The 22,780-nt window shown below is 40.3% G+C and overlaps 1 protein-coding gene across 3 annotated transcripts in view; it reads left to right on the top strand.

Annotated features, from left to right (window-relative positions):
• Positions 1 to 14,536, top strand: part of LOC114615370 (C-type lectin domain family 4 member A-like) — a 65,356-nt gene extending 50,820 nt beyond the window's left edge. The window contains exons 3-6 of one of the 3 annotated variants that reach the window (XM_028761105.1): positions 5,398 to 5,499; positions 8,854 to 9,020; positions 12,597 to 12,709; positions 14,395 to 14,536. In XM_028761105.1, the coding sequence (XP_028616938.1) occupies positions 5,398 to 5,499; positions 8,854 to 9,020; positions 12,597 to 12,709; positions 14,395 to 14,536 (524 nt within the window). Of the gene's footprint in view, positions 1 to 5,397; positions 5,500 to 8,853; positions 9,021 to 12,596; positions 12,710 to 12,861; positions 12,973 to 14,394 lie in introns of all 3 variants that reach the window. The other 2 variants (XM_028761106.1, XM_028761103.1) reach the window with 2 other exon arrangements.
• Positions 14,537 to 22,780: the final 8,244 nt, after the last annotated feature.

Raw genomic sequence — 22,780 nt, forward strand, 5'->3', positions numbered from 1 at the left:
TCTTCTGGCTTTTATAGTCTCTGGTGAGAAGTCTGGTGTAATTCTTATAGGTCTGCCTTTATATGTTACTTGACCTTTTTCCCTTACTGCTTTTAGTATTTTTTTCTTTGTTTTGTGCATCTGATGTTTTGATTATTATGTGACGGGAGGTATTTCTTTTCTGGTCTATTCTATTTGGTGTTCTGTTGGCTTCTTGTATGTTTATGGATATCTTGTTCTTTACGTTAGGGACATTTTCCTCAATAATTTTGTTGAAGATATTTACTGGCCCTTTAAGTTGGGAATCTTCACCCTCATCTATACCTATTATCCTTAGGTTTGGTCTTCTCATTGTGTCCTGGATTTCCTGGATGTTTTGAGTTAGGAGTTTTTTGCATTTTGCATTTTCTTTGACAACTGTGTCAATATTTTCCACTGTATCTTCTGCATTTGAGATTCTCTCTTCTATCTCTTATATTCAGTTGGTGATGCTTGCATCTATGACTCCTGATCTCTTTCTTAGGTTTTCTATCTCCATGGTTGTCTCCCTTTGAGCTTTCTTTATTGTTTCTATTTCCATTTTCAGATCCTGAATGTTTTTGTTTAATTCCTTCTTTGTGTTTTCTTGCATTTCTTTAAGGGATTTCTGTGATTCCTCTTTAAGGGCTTCTACCTGTTTACTTGTACTCTCCTGTATTTCTTTAAGGGAGTTACTTAATTCCTTCTTATAGTCCTCTATCATTGTCATGAGAAGTGATTTTATTCTGAATCCTGCTTTTCAGGTGTGATGGGGTGTCCAGGACTTGCTATATTGGGAGAACTGGGTACTGATGATGCCAAGAAACTTTGGTTTCTGTTGCTTATATTCTTGCGCTTGCCTTTCGCCATCTGGTTAACTCTAGTGTTACCTGCCCTCACTGTGTAAGACTGGAGTCAATATTTCCAGTTATCTTGCTTGTTGCAGAGCTCCTCAGAGTCCAGATGTCTCTGTGGTCTTATGATCCTCATCTCCTGGGTGGAAGAACTCCAGGGACTCAGGCCACCTCTTGGATCTGGAAATCCTTCTGCTCTGGGTGCAGTGGTTCCTCTAGGATGGCTCAGGATACGATGTCTCCCAAGTGCAAACCACCTTGGTATCTGCTGCTCTGAGTGCAGTGGCTCCTCGGCTGTTCTGAGTGCAGTGGCACCTCTAGGATGGCTCAGGATTCAGTATCTCCACAGGAGCAGACCAACTCTGTGTTGGCTGCTCTGAGTCCAATGGCTCCTCTAGGATGACTCAGGATTCAGTATCTCCACAGGACAGGAGCAGACCAACTCTATGTCTGCCCCAGCCCAAAGGACCAGGCAGGGGCAGAAGGGAAGTGGCATTCCGGAGGGGGGGTTGGGTAGCTGCTGTGTCCTGAATGTCCCTGGCTCCCAGATGTATCCTACTGGGGCTTAGGGAGTGAGATGGAGTTCTTACTGGCTGCTTTGAGTGCAGTGGCTCCTCTCAGATGACTCAGGATTCAGTATCTCCACAGGAGCAGACCAACTCTGTGTCTGCCCCAGCCCCTATAACTTCTCTTAGTTTCTCTCTGTCTCTGCTTAGTGTCTGTTTCCATGATCTGTTCATTGGTGAGAGTGGGGTGTTGAAGTCTCCCACATTTTTGTGTAAGGTACAATGTGCACTTTGAGCTTTAGTAAAGTTTCATTTATGAATGTGGGTGCCCTTGTGTTTGTATCAGAGATATTCAGAATTGTGAGTTCATCCTGGTAGATTTTTCCTTTGACAAGTATAAAGTGTCCTACCTTATCTTTTTTGATAACTTTTGGTTGAAAGTTGATTTTATTCTATATTATATTGGCTACTTCAGCTTGTTTCTTGGGACCATTTGCTTAGAAATTTTTTTTCCAGCCTTCTACTCTGTTTTTGTCACTTAGTTGTGTTTTCTGTATGCAGCAAAATACTGGGTCCTGTTTACATATCTTTCTGTTAGTCTATGTGTTTTTCTTGGGGAATTGAGTCCATTGATGCTACAAGATATTAAGGAAAAGTGAATGTTGCTTCCTCTTATTTTTGTTATTAGAGATGGAGTTATGTTTGTGTAGCTATCTTTGTTTGGGTTTGTTGGAAGAAGGATAATTTCTTGCCTTGTGTTGGAATTTTCCATTTATTATCTGTTGTAGAGCTGGATTTGTGGAAAGAAATTGTGTAAATTTTGTTTTGTCATGGAATATCTTGGTTTCTCCATCTATGGTCATTGAGAGTTTTACCTGGGTATAGTAGCCTGGGCTGGTGTTTGTGTTCTCTTAGGGTCTGTATGACATCTGTCCAGGATCTTCTGGCTTTCCTAGCCTCTGGTGAGAAGTCTGGTGTAATTCTGATAGGTCTGTCCTTATAAGTTACTTGACCTTTTTCCCTTACTGCTTTTAATATTCTTTCTTTGTTCCGTGAGTTTGGTGTTTTGATTATTATGTGACAGGAGCAATTTCTTTTCTAGTCTAGTCTATTTGGAGTTCTGTAAGCTTCTTGTATGTTCATGGGCATCTCTTTATTTAAGTTAGGAAAGTTTTCTCTATAATTCTTTTGAAGACATTTATTGGCCCTTTGATTTTGGAATCTTCACTCTCTTCTATACCTGTTAGAATTCAATTTGTTCTTCTCATTGTGTCCTGGATTTCCTGGATGTTTTGGGTTAAGAGCTTTTTGCATTTTGTATTTTCTTTGACCTTTGTGTCAATGTTTTCTATGGTATCTTTTGCACCTGAGATTCTCTCTTTTATTTCTTGTATTCTGTTGATAATTCTTGCATCCATGACTCCTGATTTTTTTTTTTTTAGGTTTTCTATCTCCTGGGTAATCTCTTTTTTGATTTCTTTATTGTTTCTACTTCCATTTTTAGGTCCTGGATAGTTTTGTTCAATGCCTTACCTGTTTTTTCTGTTTTCCTTTAATTTTTAAAGGGATTTTTGTGTTTCCTCTTTAAGAGCTTCTACCTGTTTACCTATGTTTTCCTGTATTTCTTTAAGAGAATTATTTATGTCATTCTTAAAGTCCTCAATCATCACCATGAGATGTGATTTTAAGTCTGAATATTGTCTTTCTGGTGTGATGGGGTGTCCAGGACTTGCTATGGTTGGAGAATTGGATTCTGATGATGCCAAGTAACCTCAGTTTCTGTTGCTTACATTCTTGTGCTTGCATTTGCTGTCTGTTTATCTCTAGTGCTGCCTTCACTCAATGTGTCTTACTGGAGCCTGTCTCTCCTGTTATCTTGGCTGTATCAGAGCTCCTCAGAGTCCAGTTGTCTCTCTGATCCAGTGATCCTGTGTGTCAGAGCTTCTGGGAGTCAGGCTTCCTCTGTAATCCAGTTGTCTCTGTAATCCTATGATCCTGTGTGTGTTAGAGTTCCTGGGAGGCCAGCTTCCTCTGTGATCCTGGTGTTGTTAGATCTCCTGGGAGTCTAGCTTCCTCTGAGTATTGTGAGATTGATTGCAGAGGTAGTGCCCTAGGTCTGCTCAGTGCACAGGCTCAGAGTGGATAGAATCCATGCCAGTGTGTCAGGGTATGGTGTCTTCAAGGGAGCAGACAAGCTAAGAGTCAGCTGCTCTGAGTGCAGTAGATCCTCAACTGCTCTGAGTGAACCAGATTCTCTGGGCTGGGTTTGAATATGGTGTCTTCCCGGAAGCAGACCAGTTATGAGTCTGCCCCAGCAAGAAGGGCCAGGCAGAGAGGGTGGAAGGGGAGTGGTATTCTGGAGGGCAGAGTTTTCATGGGTGATGTGTACCTAGTGGTCTCCCAGCTGCATTTCTGGGAATTTGTGTCCTGAGGAAGGGTTCTTATCAACTGCTCTGAGTGCAGCAGATCCTCTGGGATGGATTTGAATATCGTGTCTTTCCAGTAGCAGACCACCTATGAGTCTGCTCCAGGGAGAAGGGCCAGGTGTAGGGGTCTCCTGTATTTCTTTAAAGGTGTTTTTTATGTTGTCCTCAAGTTCCTTTATCATCTTGATGAGATTGGATTTTAGAGTAGAATCTTGCTTTTCAGGTGTGTTCAGGTATCTAGGGCTTGCTGTGGTTGGAGAACTGGGTCTGATCTTGCCAAGTGTTATTGCTTTCTGATGCTTATGTCCTTGCACTTGACTCTTGTCATCTGGTTATCTCTGGTGTTAATTAGCCTTGCTGTCTCTGACTTGAGCCTGTCTCTCCTGTGAGCCTGGTTATGTTGGACCTCCTTGTGCCAGGTTGTCCCTGGGTCTGGAAGGGTTTGGAGTGCCTGACCTGTGTATCTGGCTGTGTCAGAACTCCTGTAGGGTCACACTCTCTCTGGGGTTAGATAGGTTGTCTGGGGAAGAAGCACAGTATCTGCTTGCGGGAGCAGATGTAAACCCGAAGGAAGGTGTGTCTTCAGAGAGGCAGAAGATCCTGTGTCCTCTGGGCCCAGTTAGGGCAAGTATTGAGATGGGGAGGACTCACCTGTGAGCCTGAGGGGTCAAGTTGTCTGTGGGTGTGGACAGGGCGGTGTGAAGGCTTGAGCACAGGATCTGCTCCCAGGCACAGATATGAACTGGAAGGAACTATAAAAAAACATTTTTATCTATTTCTCTTTTTCTTTCCTTCCTTTGGAGAATTCATTTTATTACTTTCAAACTTAATATTTCTTCTTACTGTCTATGTTCAATTTTTCTTTTGTTTCTTTAGCAACTGTGCATCTTTCACAATATTTCTTTTTCTCTTCCTCTCCTTCAGTGACTTTACTTTCTAGGGTTATTTTCTTATTTTTCTTTTGCTGCTTTCTATCTTAATATCTTACTTTGCATTTTATATTTTAAAAAGTCTTTCTTCTGAGGATTTTCTGTAAGCATTTACCTTACTGTCTCCTTGTCAGCTTTTCAGCCTTGAGCTGCTGTCATGGCCAAAGATCCCTAGGAGCATCAGTCTGTGCAGGACTGCAGCTGACCCTGTGAGCCAAGCCTTAGAGGGCCAGGCCACTGGCTGCGGCACCTGATGGGAAGGGGCAGTTTTACCCAGTGAGTACAACAAACCTGCCAGAGAGATTTCTGTGTTTTCTCACCTTGGCTCCCAGAAGTATTCCTGTGTGGCCACAGGGGCTCTGAGTTCACCCTTTCCTGTGGTTTTCACCACCTGGCCTGCTCATATGCCCCTCTCAAGTGCTCTACTGCAGGGACTCTTAAAAGTCCTAAGCCTTTTTTTTCAGATGAGTGAGCACTGGACCTGACTGAGAGACTGTAGTTGTTAAGAAACATGCTCTGTGTCCTGGGCTTTTCTAGGCTTTCTTTGGCTCTTTGCTCAGATTATATGCATCCACTTGGGACATAAAGTTGGGCAGGTATAGAGGAGAGACAGGCCTGGCCCAGGTAGAGGACACGAGGCTTCAGGAATGGCTATTTGGATGCTCATTTTCTTCATTCTTAACAGTGACTTATCAGTTTACAATGGACAAGCCCAATACAAGATTGTCTGAACTTCACACATACCATTCCAGTTTTACCTGCTTCAGTGAAGGGACTATGGTGTCAGGTGAGTTACACTATTTCCCTAGAGTTGGATGAATGGGGGAGGGAGAGAGGAGTGTGATGGGGAGGAAAAGGGATGGGAGAAGGGAGGGAGAGGGGGAGAAAAATGGTGAGGGAGAGGGATGAATAAAGAGAGGGAGAGGTGGAGGGAGAGAGAAAGAGAGGAAAAGTAGAGAGAGAGAAGAGGAGGAAGAGGAAGAAGTTGTGATCAAGATTGAGTTTAAGATTTATTATACTGTGTGTGTATGTGAGTGTGTGTGTTTGTGTGTGTTTGTGTATATGTGTGTGTGGTAAGTATAATTGTGTGTATGTAGTGTGTGTGTGGTTTGTATATATATGTGTAAGTGTGTGGTGTGTAGGTGTTTTGTTGGGCTTTTTCTTGATTTCTTTAAGGGATTTTTATTCATTTTCTTACATCCATCATCTTCATAAAGTTGATTCTGAGGTCTTTTTTTTTATGCTTTAGCTGTGTTAGGATATTCAGGGCTTGCTCTAGTATGTGATAGCTGGGACAAGTCTGAGTCTGTCTTTGTTGGGTGGATGTTTTATTTCCTGGTTTCTGTTTCATCTCTAGTCTTCTGGTCTGTGTGGCCTGTTGGTTGAGGAGAGGTTCTCTGCTTCTGTTGGGAGTTGGACTTCTCAAGGCACCCATAGTCCCTTGTTGAACAGGGGTTCTCTGTTAGAGTTGCAGCTGGGACAGAGTGTTGAGTAGGAAAGAGGATATTGCGGGTAGTATCTGGGGTGCACAAAGTGCCTGCATGAGGTTCAAGAGTTGGCAGTCTATTTGGAGTTCTGGCATTTGTTCTGGCTTCTGGTCTAGCAATGAGTCTTAGCCTGAGTTTTTCAACTGTTCTTCTGGCTGCTATAGCCTGCACTTGTGCAGGGGATAGAGTCTGGAGTTGGGGTCAGGGACAAGGCAAAGTGGTGGTGGTGGAGGATTGTGTCTTTTGGACCTGAGGGAGTAAGAGTGTCCACAGGCAAGCTGCCTACCTGTTCTGGCTAGAAGGGTCTACATGTGAGTAGGAGTTGTTTTCCTGAGTTGTTTGATGTTTCTAATAGATTCTGAGGTGGCACATATTAAGAGGTGGAGTCCACCTGTACATTTACATCAGACTAGAAAATCTGACATGTATGCCTTCATTTGTCTTCACAAGTCTTGTGTGTGAAAAGGATTCTGTTACTCATATTTCCCTAGCTTCTGTCATTCTGAACCGTCTCTGCACACTTGCTATATCTCATCTCAGTTTATATATACTTAATATATATAATATATATTACATAGACTATAAGGGTTCAATAATCATTGAAGGAAGACTCCAGATTCAAATAATATGCAAAAGAAGGAATATTTGTTTTGCAGAAACTACCAGCATGCAGTGGTCTGCCATTCATTCAACCATGGCAATGAGAAGATAAGCTTGCAGGCTCCTCTTTAAGTGCAGTTAGGGAAACTTCAAAGATTAGGTTAATTTTAATATGATTGTTTCGGTAAGCAGCAAGTACAGTAGTGCATTTTTGGTTGGTTGCTCTATTAGTTTTACCATTTTTGATCATGCCTTAGAGAAATTCCAGGAACTGTCTCAGTCCTTGGTTTGACTATCTCTCTCAGCTAGGTTACTGATTAATGGACCATTTTCTCTGATTTTTTTTTCTAAGAAGCCTTTTCTACTTTTTTGCAAAACTGAAACTTAAGGCCTAAAGTGGCTGCCTGTTATAAAATGGAGGGGGTTAGGTCCTCTCAACACTACATATATATTATATATATAATGAAGAAAATAAAGCCTCATGTCATGAATATAAATTACTTAATGCTTGAAGAGATTCCTTGACAACAGTTTTAAATTTACAGAAGATTTTTTGTGATAATATAAAGACTTTGTGTTAACCCTACATGTATAAACACTGTCCCCTATATGAGCATTTTATATGAGCAATTGGGATTGGTAACACCAGTGAGTTAACACTGATGGTAACCCTGATTGAAGTTTACAATTTCTAGACTTTCATCTGGGACACTATGTTGTGCTCTACTGTTACAACTCTTTAGTCTTCTCTTGGTTGTAGTATGTCATCAGAAGATACTTGTTTTCAGTCATTCTGATCAGCATGATGACTAATCTGGTATCTTATAGGATATTGTTCTATTAAAATTTGAGGAATTATTTTTGAGGAGGTGGATGACAGTTATTAAATGCTAGTCTAATCACACTGTACATAGGGTCTAAATTATAAAAGTTTTATAGACTGTTGACTTTACCTGATAGTCTACTTCAGGTATGCTATTTGAAAGCATATCATCTTTTTTTATCATCTCAATCTTTAGAAAACATTTATTCTTCTCTGACACAACACGTCCCAACTGAAGCCTCCCCATCTTCTATTACCCCTGTCCCAATACTTTGCTTATTTCCCAGATCTACTGCTCCCCTATTTCCTTTCAGAAAAAAACAGGCCTCCTCTACTCATGGGAACCCTTTCCTCCTACTGGGATGCCTTAACCAGCCTTGATCTGAGTGGTTTTGTATCATGAAAATGTAATTTCTTAGTAGCTCACTTAAGGCTGCATGCTTTGGCCATTCATTCTTCCATCTCTTTCCATTGTCTGATGTTTTCTCATCTCTTTGATATTTTTGATTTCTATTTAAACACATAGGGATATATATATATCTGTTTGTGAATATATCTCTGTATTTCTGGTACAATGTGTTTCTCAATTCTTTGTTTTATTTTTTTTGTATTTTATAAATTTTTTATTTATTGTAGTCAGTTTAAAAATCATAATAGGAGATTATCTTTCTTTCTTTCTTGCATTCTTTCATTCATTAAATCTGTTTTTCTCTGTTATTTAATTCAATTTCTATGGTTTTTGTTTCTCTAGTTATCTGATTTCTCTGTCACCTCCATTCTACCAGAACCAATACATTTAAAAGATATTCTTCTCTTAAATATTTCTCTATTACAAAATGGAAAACATATAATCACAGATACAAAGAATTGTGCTTAAATGCAGTAAATTTTTATTTGCATTTTTACCTTACTTATGCATTCTATTCATATTTATTTCTAGAATCTTTGTTATATTTTTGTGAGACTCAGATGATTTGCTTTAAATCCTCAGAGTCTGGGTGTCCTTTCCACTTTGTTTTTCTTGCTTTTCCTGACAGCACTCCAGTTGGACAAAGGGCCCTGACATTAGAGATAATGGAGGTAGACTTGGGTATCTTGGCACCTAAGGGTAAGGAACTCCTGCTGCATCTGATTGCAGTTGGGAGTCCTAGCATTCATGTGGTCTCTGCACACAAGCAGCTTTTAGGATTACTTTATTCCATTGCATTTACATTTCCTTCTTCCCCCAAAGACAAAGTCTGGAGCTGTTGTCCAAAGGATTGGAAGCTACTTGGTTCCCACTGCTACTTGGTTCCCACAGTTACTTCAACTGACTCAGCAGCATCTTGGATGAAGAGTGAGGAAAAGTGCTCTCAAATGGGTGCTCATCTGCTGGTGATCCATAGCCAGAAAGAACAGGTGCGTTCTGGGAGAGACTGGGGCCTGATCCCAGCATGCTGTCTACCTGTTTCTACTAAGAGGGAGGTTTTTTTTTTTTTTTTTTTGGAATTTTTTTTTTTAATAAATAATTTATTTATTTTTGAACATGAAATGCTTTTTTATAGCATGTTTCACAAGGGGAGGGGGTAAGAGGGGCCAGATGGTGGAAAAGTACAAAATCTTCTTGGCCTGTGCCTTGAAACATGTCATGGTCTATACGGTACACTGCCTTGAATTATGATCTACCTGCTGTTCTTCAGAAGATATGGTACACTGCTTGAGTTATGGTCTCCCTGCTATTCTTAAGATGATATGGTACACTGCTTTGAGTCTATCTGCAGTTGCCAAGCAGGATCTTGCAGTTGCCAAGCTTCAGAGGACATTGTGCAGGTGGGGAAAGGTGGGGGGTGAGGGTAAGGGCGAGGGTCCTGGCTTCTGGCATCTCCCCCTTCTCTGTTTAGTTAGAGAAGGCATCTTATGATCAATCCCAACTATGTGAATTTTGAATTTGGATGTCTAATTATGGGGGGGTCTTAGACAAGTTCACAACCCCAAAACACTGATGTGAGACGAGTCAGTCACATCGATGGTCGAAGGTTTTAGGCTGTCGACGATGGGCAACATCAAGGGACTCCGATGTGGGTGAAAGGAGGGTGAGGGCCCTGTCTTAGGCCATGTAGGCTGCACCCACTCCCAGCACCACGCACTCCTTTTCGGCTGCATTGGGTGGGCCCCTGGGAAGTGGACCTACAATAATCCCGTCATTGGGCTAACTCACAGCCATCCTAGTCCCTTGTAAATGTTCAATTTACCAACCATTTGTCAGTTTGGGGTGTAATATTGTCATAAAGGAAGGCTCCCCAACGTTAGCGGCCATATCAAGGGCGGCCTTGGTTTAGAAAAAAGCCAATTTTTGTTGTGGTGATCAAGAGGCCAAGCTCTCTATTGAGAGAAACGGGGGCAAAGCCAGGCATACCAGGAACCCTTCTGGAGGGCGTGGAAGTCTAGCGGTCGACCGTAGGGGGGAGGCAGGGGAGCTGGCAGCTGTGTCAGTCTCCTGCAGAGTCACTTCTGGATCCTCTTCAATTTTCGGCTGATGGTAATGAACTTCAACCGTCTTCTTGATGGCAGCATCAACCTGGTTCCGTGGATGACAGGTCGCGGGTTTTGATCTCTGTCTCGCTTAATCTTGATGTCCTGCGCACATCCTCTCAATGAGGGTCTGTCCAGAGGGGTCCGTTCCTCGAGCCCCACGTCTGGGTGCCACTTGACCCGACTGGCAGGCCCTAGTTATTCGTGGGGGCGAGGAGGACTGCAACCTGCTATTCTTCAGAAGATATGGTACACTGCTTGAGTTATGGTCTCCTTGCTATTCTTCAGATGATATGGTACACTGCTTTGAGTCTATCTGCAGTTTCCAAGCAGGATCTTGCAGTTGCCAAGCTTCAGGGAACCTTGTGTAGCTGGGAAAAGGTAGGGGGTGAGGGTAAGGGCGAGGATCCTGACTTCTGGCCCATCTGGATTAGAACTTCTAATGGCAGGCATCACGGGTGATTCATTTTTGCCTGGAAAGAAAAAAGAAGGGGATTCTCAGGGAGATTTCTCTTCCCTGGATGTAAATTATTATTCATCGTATTTATGGTTGGGCCTGGCTTTGTGAGTGTATCTATTTTTTTCATTAATATTTATGGTAGCCGGTTAGCTGTGCCTTCTGTGGTATTGGACAGGCATATCAGTCCTCGGCTCCATAAGGGAACTGGGTCTGGGGCATTCCCTTTACGGGTATGAGGGTCCTTCCCCATATCTGTGGCAAAGTTTTGTTGGTCTTGGTGGTGCCCGAGGTCACCAACATGGTCAGCAAGAGATTTGCCATGAGCTTTCAGCTTAAGAGAGAGAAAAGTGAACAAGGCATGATGGAGAGTATTTCTGGGGGGCTCCTTCTGAGGGGGTACCGTTCCCCCTCTTTTATTTTTAAAGCCAATTTTTCAGAGTTCTTGTAAAATCAGGGCTGAAGCGCCAACAGTTGCTCCTTCTACACTCAGAGAGTCATGAAGACCTTATTTAAGGATATATAAATCTATATTTATAATCTTTTGTCAAAGGACTTTTATAGCACCACTGACAATTAATCAGACTATATGATATACCGATTGGAAATAGCTTTTTCTACTTTTTGTGAGATTACCTCTCTTCTGTCAATTAACTGTTGAGGAAGTTAGGGTTTACCTCTCTCTTGAGAATATTGATCAGAGATTTAAGTTCTTTTGTGGAGAGCTTAAAATAGGATCTTAGCCAATTTGCAACTCCTAGAAACTTTTGAAATTAATTTAAGATAAGTAAACTCCCTTTTTTTAAAAAAATCCTTTATCTGTGTGGGTTTTTTATTGGGTATTATACGTATTTACCTTTCAATGTTATCTCCTTTCTCATTCTCCCCCAAGATCCTTTATCCCATACCCACTCCTCCTAATTTTTGTGATGGTGTGCTCCAAACATCCTCCCAGTCCCATCTCCCTGCTCTCGAATTCCCACACAGTAGGGAATCCAAACTTTCGGGGACCTTGGCCCTCCACTTTCACTGAAGTCTAACAAGGACACAAGAGGGAGGTTTTTGATTTGGGTGTTAGTGCTGTGGCAGAAGGCTTTCCAGCAGATATGCAGGAATGGTGGCTTCAGCCTTTGCCTTCCACACCTTGGTCGTGTTTCAGTGGAACTAAACCCCAAGGGACCATGGCATCAGAAATGCAGCATGTGAGGATGAAGGGAAGTATGAAAGGTTTCTGCTTGAAAGACCAGTTTGTGATTTCTGCACTCTAATGCTTCCTGTAGTATCAAGTGCCTTACATAGAAGGGATCACTGAAACAGGACCAAACTGGAAGGATCATGACCAGCCATCAGAAATGAGTTATCTGAAGTTATGAATGGAGAATGATTAGATGTATCAAATTCTCTCATACATAATTATCAAGAATGGTATTAGTGAAGAAAAGAGGGGAGTGAGTCTGAGATGAGAATTCATTATGATCATGGAAAGAGATTGTTTTCCAAAGTTGTCAAAACATGAGTCATGAATGACAGTGTCCTGATAATCTGGAGGAGATGTGTACTTCTGGGCCTTAGATGCAGGGTTGGGGGTCGGGGTGGGGGAAGTCCACGCCTGGTGGCAAGGAGTATACTCTTGAAGAAGGAAAGAAGGCATACACTCCAGGGTGGAGAAGATGACGTGTGCTTCTGGAGGTGTGTGTGTGGGGGTGCTCTTTTATTTCTTGATCCTTTGTATTCTCATCTCTGTGTGACCAGAAAAAATTGTTCAAAATATCACAGTGTACCTCTACTGTGTACAGTTATTGATATTAATCTCAAATTTGAAAACTATTTAAAGGCCTAGAGAGATGAAGTAGGATTTCATTATTATATATTTGCATATGTACATCATACTGAAATCTATAATTTTGTGTCATTGAAATAAGTTTTAAAAGGTATTATAAGAAATTCTGTAACAGGAAATGAATCACTTAGTCCAGGCTGAAAGCTGTATCTTTGTTTCCCCTTAGGATTTCATCACCAACATCCTGAGCACTCATGCTGCTTATTTTATAGGGTTGAGGGATTCAGGTCATCGACAATGGCAATGGGTTGATCAGACACCATACGATGAGAGTGCCACGTAAGTCTAGACCTAAATAGAGGAATCCTGGGCTCTGTAGCATGAGACAAATTTGGGATATCCTAGTTGTTGATTATGAAAGTAAACTAGCTTTCTCCTGGTGTTACTGCTGGAAATGAAATCATTTTTACTCGCCCATTTATTCATCACAGGAGTCCTATGAGACACACATTATTGATATTCCCAGTAGAGATGAGGAAATTCAGTTTGGAGAATGTAGAAGATAAGAAACCAGGGCACCCATTCAAGGTCCTTACACCTAGGTGTGTTTCATTTTCCTTTCAGTTTTTCAGACTATATGATTAAAAATAGACTTTAATTCATATTAATTCATGTGTCTCTATGTATGTTTCTGTAAGGGACTATTATGTGTATTTGGTTGTCTGTGGAGCCCACAGACATAGGTGTTGGATACCCTGGAGCTGGGTGGTACAGGTGTAAATCTGGATAACATGAGTTCTGGGAACAGAACCCTCAATTTTTTTTGAAAAACAGCAAGCATTTTTAACATCCCATCTACCTGTCTAGCCCCCATTTATATCTTTAGAAGAAAAATTGGTGTCAAGATCATAACTGATTATTTCTTATAAATTGAAAGCCTTCAATCTGATGTTGTATTTAATATTTATGAAATGACTTAAAAAATCTTACGACTTTAGTATGTTGCCATATTGTGTTATTATATCTGATTTAAGAAATATGTAGTGTGTTGTGTTTTAAAACAAACCTCAAACATTTGATTTTACCAATGAATACTCAGAAACTGATGCTGAGATAAAATACTGCTATCTCAGAGAGGAAGAGAAGCCCTCATCTTACCTTCTAACTCAGCCCATGTCCCAGAAGGAAAAAGTCCCTTCTCCATGCTGTCTTAAAATCCCTAGAAACTCAATGTTCCTCCTTTACTTTCTGTGTATCCCTCTATCCATCCTCTAGACTGCCTCTCACTCTCAATGGTGCTTTTTTATGTTCACTCACTGTGAACTGGTTATTTCTCTACCTCTCTATGGTTGACTTTATTTAATCCTGATTACAGAAAGTTCTTGGATTGAAGATGTGTGCTAGGACTGAGCCATACCACGACTTGTTTATAATAAACAGAAACCTCTTGAATTAAAGACTGAGACAAACTGCAGCTAGAAAAAGTTTTTTTCCAGTTCATAATCTTGGGGCTCACAATGTGATTAAATATCTTGCAACAATAGTGAGGTTATTGTTATCAATTTTCAGAGAAGACAACTATGACTCCTGAATTTAAATTATTTGTTCTTTATGACAGAAATAACCATATTAACTGGAGGTTTCAACTAGTTCTTCAGTCTCTAAAATAGTTCTTTTGTTTAATGGAAAAGCTTTATTAAAGCATGAGAATAAAAAGACCTTTTCAACATCTAGATAAGAGCAGTGGGTTGACTTCCCCTGGTACGAAGACCTAGGAATGAAGGAATAGCCTCCTGGATGGGTGTTGGAAGAACAGTTAAGTAATAATCTAAAAGAACATTGATGGTTGTGGTCCCTGTTATCCAGATAAGTATGAGATATGGGTGATGGAGAACACTTGATTTGTACGTTCTTTAATCTGGTCTCCAAAAATTCCAATCTCATCCTCAGGCTTGCTTCTTCTTGCTCCCTTTTTTTCAAGTGTTATTGTAGGAAACACCCTGATTCTCTTTCTTTCTTTTCAGATTCTGGCACAAAGGTGAGCCCAGCAGTGAGGATGAAAAATGTGTTATATTAAATCATCGGAATGATCAATGGGGCTGGAATGATATCCCTTGCAATCATAAACATAAGTCAGTTTGTCAGATGAAGAAAATATACTTATAAATCCAACATTCTCCATGAGCATTTGATTTAATTGTTATGCACCATTACTCGTACACCTGGGAAGTTCTACAAGTGGAAGCGTTGTCCACACAATTTAAGTGGGAAGCAAATTGTTATGCATATGAAAACAGTGCTCCACATATATCCTTGGGTATTCATCCATGTATTCTGTCATAAAATGAACTTTCATTGGGAATTTTTGACATGCTAGAGACAATACAGTGACCCTGTTGGGCACATATGGAGCTTTTCTGCCAACTCCTCAACATTTCATTTACTCACATCATTGTATGAGATGTTCCCCTGATCTGTCTGCTTTTCTGTTTTTTAATTACCTTTGGTTTTATTGACAAAATTGCAAAGTAAAATTATGTGTATATTTAAGTTATAGTGTCCGGATTAATTCACACACTTATTTACTTTGAAATATACATATATATTTACGGTGAAATAATTATCCAAAGCAGGTTAGCAACACCTCCCATTACTTAACATCATTGCAATATTATGTGTGTATGTGTGTGTGTTAAAAGCACTTATGATTATTGAAAGAAAATTCAGTTACACAGGATGGTGCTAACTGTTGTCATTCTTTTTTTTTTTTGAAAGAATGTATTTATTTTGGTCCTATAGTCCTAAATACACAACACTGTCCGTAAACAGAGTTCCTGGTTGAAAATTTTACATGAAATAATTTTGTTGCCAATTATTTTGGCATTGGAATTATTACTATTTGTGTAGCCCCAATTAGAGACACTTATGAATGGTCATTCTTTTTTTTTCATTTTGTAATTATTATTATTGTTATTATTTTAATTTTTATTTTTTTTGAATATGAAATGCTTTTTTATAGCATGTTTTACAAGGGGAGGGAGTAAGAGGGGTCAGGTGGTGGAAAAGTACAGAATCTTCTTGGCCTGTGCCTTGAAACGTGTCATGGTCTATATGGTACACTGCCTTGAATTATGATCTACCTGCTGTTCTTCAGAAGATATGGTACACTGCTTGAGTTATGGTCTCCCTGCTATTCTTCAGAAGATATGGTACACTGCTTTGAGTCTATATGCAGTTGCCAAGCAGGATCTTGCAGTTGCCAAGCTTCAGGGGACATTGTGCATGTGGGGAAAGGTAGGGGGTGAGGTTAAGGGCGAGGGTCCTGGCTTCTGGCATCTCCCCCTTCTCTGTTTAGTTAGAGAAGGCGTCTTATGATCAATCCCAACTATGTGAATTTTGAATTTGGATGTCTAATTATGGGGGGGTCTTAGACAAGTTCACAACCCCAAAACATTGATGTGAGACGAGTCACATCGATGGTCGGAGGCTTTAGGCTGTTGACGATGGGCAACGTCAAGGGACCCCGAGGTGGGTGAAAGGAGGGTGAGAGCCCTGTCTTAGGCCATGTAGGCTGCACCCACTCCCAGCACCACGCACTCCTTTTCGGCTGCATTGGGTGGGCCCCTGGGAAGTGGACCTACAATAATCCCGTCATTGGGCTAACTCACAGCCATCCTAGTCCCTTGTAAATGTTCAAGTTACCAACCATTTGTCAGTTTGGGGTGTAATATTGTCATAAAGGAAGGCTCCCCAATGTTAGCGGCCATATCAAGGGTGGCCTTGGTTTAGGAAAAAGCCATTTTTTGTTGGGGTGATCAAGAGGCCAAGCTCTCTAGCGAGAGAAAGGAGGGCAAAGCCAGGCATACCAGAACCCTTCTGGAGGGCGTGGAAGTCTAGGGGTCGACCATAGGGGGAGGCAGGGGAGCTGGCAGCTGTGTCAGTCTCCTGCGGAGTCACTTCTGGATCCTCTTCAGTTTTCAGCTGATGGTAATGAACTTCAACCGTCTTCTTCTTTTTTTTTTTCCTATAAATTCTTTTTTTTTAAAAATTTTTTTGAACATGAAATGCTTTTTTATAGCATGTTTTACAAGGGGAGGGGGTAAGAGGGGCCAGGTGGTGGAAAAGTACAGAATCTTCTTGGCCTGTGCCTTGAAACATGTCATGGTCTATATGGTACACTGCCTTGAATTATGATCAGGGGATATTGTGCAGGTGGGGAAAGGTAGGGGGTGAGGGTAAGGGCATGGGTCCTGGCTTCTGGCACATCTGGATTAGAACTTCTAACAGCAGGCATCACGGGTGATTCATTTTTACCTGGAAAGAAAAAAGAAGGGGATTCTCAGGGAAATTCCTCTTCCCTGGATGTAAATTGTTATTCATCGTATTTATGTGTGGGCCTGGCTTTGTGGGGGTATCTATTTTTTTCATTAATCTTTTTGGTAGCCGGTTAGCTGTGCCTTCTGTGGTATTGGACAGGCATATCAGTCCTCAGCTCCATAAGGGAACTGGGTCTGGGCCATTCCCTTTATGGGTAAGAGGGTCCTTCCCCATATGTGTGGCAAAGTTTTGTTGGTCTTGGTGGTGCCAGAGGTCACCAACATGGTCAGCAAGAGATTTGCTATGAGCTTTCAGCTTTAGAGAGATAAAAGTGAACAAGGCATGATGGAGAGTATTTCAGGGGGAATCCTTCTGAGGGGGTACCGTTCCCCCTCTTTTGTTTTTAAAGCCAATTTTTCAGAGTTCTTGTAAAATCAGGGCAGAAGCGCCAACAGTCGCTCCTTCTACACTCAGAGAGTCATGAAGACCTTATTTAAGGATATATAAATCTATATTAATAATCTTTTGTCAAAGGACTTTTATAGCACCACTGACAATTAATCAGACTATATAATATATCGATTAGAAATAGCTTTTTCTACTTTTTGTGAGATTACCTCTCTTTTGTCAATTAACTGTTGAGGAAATTAGGGTTTACCTCTCTCTTGAAAATATTGAACAGAGATTTAAATTCTTTTGTGGAGAGCTTAAAATAGGATCTTAGCCAATTAGGAACTCCTAGAAACTTTTGAAATTAATTTAAAATAAGTAAGCTCTCTCCATCTCTCTCTCTCTTTTTTTTTAGACCCTTTATCTGTGTGGGATTTTATTGGAAATTATATGTATTTACCTTTCAATGTTATCTCCTTTCTCATTCTCCCCCCAAACCCCTTATCCCATAGCCCCTCCTCCTAATTTTTGTGACGGTGTGCTCCAAACATCCTCCCAGTCCCATCTCCCTGCTCTCGAATTCTCACACAGTAGGGGATCCAAACTTTCGGGGACCATGGCCCTCCACTTTCACTGAACTCTAACAAGGTCACCCTCAATTCCCTATACAGGTGCATGAGTCCCTCCGTTTGTGCTCTCTGGCTGGCGGTTTAGGCATTGGGAGCTCTGGTTGAAACTTTTGATACTCCTTCTAGAAAGGACCAAAGCATTCATACTTTGATCTTCCTTCTTCTATGTGAGTTTTATGTGGTCTATATGTAGTTTCTTAGAAATTGTGAGCTTTTGGGCTAATATCCACTTATCAGTGAGTGCATATCATGTATGTTCTTTTGAGATTGGGTCATCTCACTCAAGATGATATTTTCCAGCTCCATCCATTTGCCTAGGAATTTCGTGAACTCATTGTTTTTAATAGCTGAGTAGTACTCCATTGTATAAATGTACCACATTTTCTGCATCCATTCTTCTGTCGAAGGGCATCTGGGTTCTTTCCAACTTCTGGCTATTATAAATAAGGCTGCTATGAACATGGTGGAGCATGTGTCCCTGTTGTATGTTGAAACTTCCTTTGGGTATATGCCCAGGAGTGGTATAGCTGGGTCCTCAGGTAACACTATGTTCAATTTTCTGAGATACCGCCAGGCTGCCTTTCATAGTGGTTGTACCAGTTTACAATCCCACCAACAGTGGAGGAGTGTTCCTCTTTCTCCATATCCTCGCCAACATGTGCTGTCACCTGTGTTTTTGATCTTAGCCATTCTGACTGGTGTGAGGTGGAATCTCAGTGCTGTTTTCATTTGCATTTCCCTGATGACTAGTGATGCTGAACACTTCTTTAGGTGCTTCTCAACCATTCGAGCTTCCTCAGTTGAGAATTCTTTGTTCAGCTCTGTGCTCCATTTTTTAATAGGGTTCTTTGATTGTCTAGAGTCTAATTTCTTCAGTTCTTTGTAAACCTTGGATATTAGCCCTTTATCAGATGTAGGGTTGGTGAAGATCTTTTCCCAATCTGTTGGTTGCTGCTCTGTCCTATTGACTGTGTCCTTTGCTTTACAGAAGCTTTGCAGCTTTATGAGGTCCCATTTGTCAATTCTTGGTCTTAGAGCACAGACCATTGGTGTTCTGTTCAGGAACTTTTTCCCTGTGCCTATGTGTTCCAGGCTTTTTCCCAGTTTCTCTTCTATTAGTTTCCGTGTGGCTGGTTTTAGGTGGAGGTCCTTAATCCACTTGGAATTGAGCTTTGTACAAGGAGATAAGTATGGATCAATTTGCATTTTTCTAAATGCTGACCACCAGTTGGACCAGCACCATTTGTTGAAAATGCTATCTTTTTTCCATTCGATGGTTTTAGCCCCTTTGTCAAAGATCAAGTGACCATAGGTATGGGGGTTCATTTCTGGGTCTTCTATTCTATTCCACTGATCCTCCTGCCTGTCTCTGTTCCAATACCATGCAGTTTTTATCACTATTGCTTTGTAGTACAGCTTGAAGTCAGGGATGGTGATTCCTCCAGAAGTTCTTTTATTGCTGAGAGTAGTTTTCGCAATCCTGGGTTTTTTGTTATTCCAAATAAATTTTAAGATTGCTCTTTCTATCTCTGTGAAGAATTGAGTGGGAATTTTGATGGGGATTGCATTAAATCTGTAGATGACTTTTGGCAAAATAGCAGTTTTTACTATATTAATCCTTCCAATCCATGAGCATGGGAGATCTTTCCATCTTCTGAGATCTGTTTCGATTTCTTTCTTCAGGGGCATGAAGTTCTTGTCATACAGGTCTTTTACTTGCTTGGTTAGGTTCACACCAAGGTATTTTATATTATCTGTGACTATTGTGAAGGGTGTCATTTCCATAATTTCTTTCTCAGCCAGTTTATCTTTTGAGTAGAGGAAGGCTACTGATTTGCTTGAGTTAATTTTATATCCAGCCACTTTGCTAAAGTTGTTTATCAGGTTTAAGAGTTCTCTGGTGGAAGTTTAAGTATACTATCATATCATCTGCAAATAGTGAGATTTTGACTTCTTCCTTTCCAAGTTGTATCCCTTTGACCTCCTTGTGTTGCCTAATTGCTCTGGCTAGGACTTCCAATACTATATTAAATAAGTAGGGGGAGAGTGGGCAGTCTTGCCTAGTCCCTGATTTTAGTGGGATTGCTTCAAGTTTCTCTCCATTTAGTTTGATGCTGGCTACTGGTTTGCTGTATATTGCTTTTACTATGTTTAGGTATGGACCTTGAATTCCTGACCTTTCCAAGACTTTTATCATGAAGGAGTGTTGAATTTTGTCAAATGCTTTCTCAGCATCTAGTGAGATGATCATGTGGTTTTTTTCTTTGAATTTGTTTATATACTGGATTACATTGATGGATTTCCGAATATTGAACCAACCCTGCATTCCTGGGATGAAGCCAACTTGATCGTGATGGATAATTGTTTTGATGTGTTCTTGGATTCGGTTCGCTAGAATTTTATTGAGTAATTTTGCATCAATGTTCATAAGGGAGATTGGCCTGAAGTTCTCTTTCTTTGTTGGGTCTTTGTGTGGCTTAGGTATGAGTGTAATTGTGGCTTCAAAGAATGAGTTGGGTAGTGTACCTTCTGTTTCTATTTTGTGGAATAGCTTGAAAAGAATTGGAGTTAGGTCTTCCTTGAAGTTCTGATAGAATTCTGCACTAAAACCGTCTGGTCCCGGGCTTTTCTTTGTAGGGAGACTTTTAATGACTGCTTCTATTTCTTTTAGGGTTATGGGACTGTTTAGATGGTTTATCTGGTCCTGATTTAACATTGGTAACTGGTATTTGACTAGAAAATTGTCCATTTAATCCAAATTTTCCAATTTTGTTGAGTATAGGCTTTTGTAGTAGGATCTGATGATTTTTTTAATTTCCTCAGTTTCTGTTGTTATGTCACCCTTTTCAGTTCTGATTTTATTAATTTGGATACTGTCTCTCTGCCCTCTGATTAGTCTAGCTAAGGGTTTATCTATCTTGTTGATTTTCTCAAAGAACCAGCTCCTGGTTTTATTGATTCTTTGGATAGTTCTTTTTGTTTCTATTTGGTTGATTTCAGCCCTGAGTTTGATTATTTCCTGCCATCTACTCCTCTTGGGTGTATTAGCTTCTTTTTGTTCTAGGTCTTTCAGGTGCTCTGTCATGCTGCTAGTGTATGCTCCCTCCAGTTTCTTTTTGTAGGCACTTAGAGCTATGAATTTTCCTCTTAGCACTGCTTTCATTGTATCCCATAGATTTTGGTATGATGTGTCATCATTTTCATTAAATTCTAAAAAGTTTTTAATTTCTTTCTTTATTTCTTCCCTTACCTGATTATCAAGGAGTAGGGTATTGTTCAGTTTCCATGTGAATGTGGGCTTTCCATTCTCTTTGTCATTTTTGAAGACAAGCCTTAGACCATGGTGCTCTGATAGGATGCAGAGAATTATTTCAATTTTTTTTATATCTGTTTAGGCCTGTCTTGTGCCCAACTATATGGTCTATTTTGGAGAAGGTACCATGAGGTGCTGAGAAAAAGGTATATTCTTTTGCTTTAGGGTGAAATGTTCTATAGATATCTGTTAAGTCCATTTGGTTCATAACTTCTGTTAGTTTTACTGTATCTCTATTTATTTTCTGTTTCCATGATTTATCCATTGCTGAGAGTGGGGTGTTGAAGTCTCCCACTCTTATTATGTGAGGTGCAATGTGTGTTTTGAGCTTTAGTAAGGTTTCTTTTATGAAAGTCAATGCTCTTGTATTTGGCACATAGATATTCAGAATTGAGAGTTCATGTTGTTTGACTTTTCCTTTGACAAGTATGAAATGCCCTTCCTTATCCTTTTTGATAGTTTTAAGTTGAATGTCGATTTTATTCGATATTAGAATGGCTACTCCCACTTGTTTCTTAGGGCCATTTGTTTGAAAAACTGTTTTCCAACCTTTTACTCTAAAGTAGTGTCCTTCTTTGTCACTGAGGTGGGTTTCCTGTAGGCAGCAAAAAGCTGGGTCCTGTTTGCGTATCCAGTCCATTAGCCTATGCCTTTTTATTGGGGAATTGAGTCCATTGATGTTAAGAGATATTAAGGAGAGGGTGTTGTTGCTTCCTGTCATTTTTGCTAATAGTGGAGACATCGTTTGTGTGGTTTTCTTCTTTTGGGTTTGATGGAAAAGGATTATTTTCTTGCTCTTTCTAGGGTATGATTGCCCTCCTTGTATTGGAGCTTTCCTGTTATTATCCTTTGTAGAGCTGGATTTGTGGGAAGATACTGTGTAAATTCAGTTTTGTCATGGAATATCTTAGTTTCTCCGTCTATGGTAATTGAGAGTTTTGCTGGGTAAAGTAGCTTGGGCTGGCATTTATGTTCTCTTAGGGTTTGTATGATATTTGTCCAGGATCTTCTGGCTTTTATAGTATCTGGTGAGAAGTCAGGTGTAATTCTGATAGGTTTGCCTTTATATGTTACTTGGCCTTTTTCCCTTACTGCTTTTAAAATTCTTTCTTTGTTTTGTGCATTTTGTGTCTTGATTATTATGTGACGGGAGGTATTTCTTTTTTTATCTAGTCTGTTTGGTGTTCTGTAGGCTTCTTGTGTGATTATGTGCATCTCATTCCTTAGGTTAGGGAAGTTTTCCTCAATAATTTTGTTGAAGATATTTACTGGCCCTTTAAGTTGGGAATCTTCACTCTCATCTATACCTATTATCCTTAGGTTTGGTCTTCTCATTGTGTCGTGGATTTCCTGGATATTTTGTGTTAACAACTTTTTGCCTTTTGCATTTTCTTTGATAGTTGTGTCAATATTTTCTAAGGTATCTTCTGCACCTGAGATTCTTTCTTCTATCTCTTGTATTCTGTTGGTGATGCTTGTGTCTATGACTCCTGATTTCTTTTTTAGGTTTTCTATCTCCAGGATAGTCTCCCTTTGTGATTTCTTTATTGTTTCCACTTCCATTTTTATGTCCTGGATGGTTTTGTTCAATTCCTTCATCTGTTTGTTTGTGTTTTCTTGTAATTCTTTAAAGGATTTTTGTGTTTCTTTAAGGACTTCATCCTGTTTACCTGTGTTCTCCTCAAGTTTTTTGATAGTGTTATTTATTTCCTTCTTATAGTCCTCTAGCATCATCATTAGAAGTGATTTTAGATCTGGTTC

Source organism: Grammomys surdaster, unplaced genomic scaffold (assembly GCF_004785775.1).
Source record: "Grammomys surdaster isolate TR1022 unplaced genomic scaffold, NIH_TR_1.0 126660, whole genome shotgun sequence".
Taxonomy (NCBI): Eukaryota; Metazoa; Chordata; class Mammalia; order Rodentia; family Muridae; genus Grammomys; species Grammomys surdaster.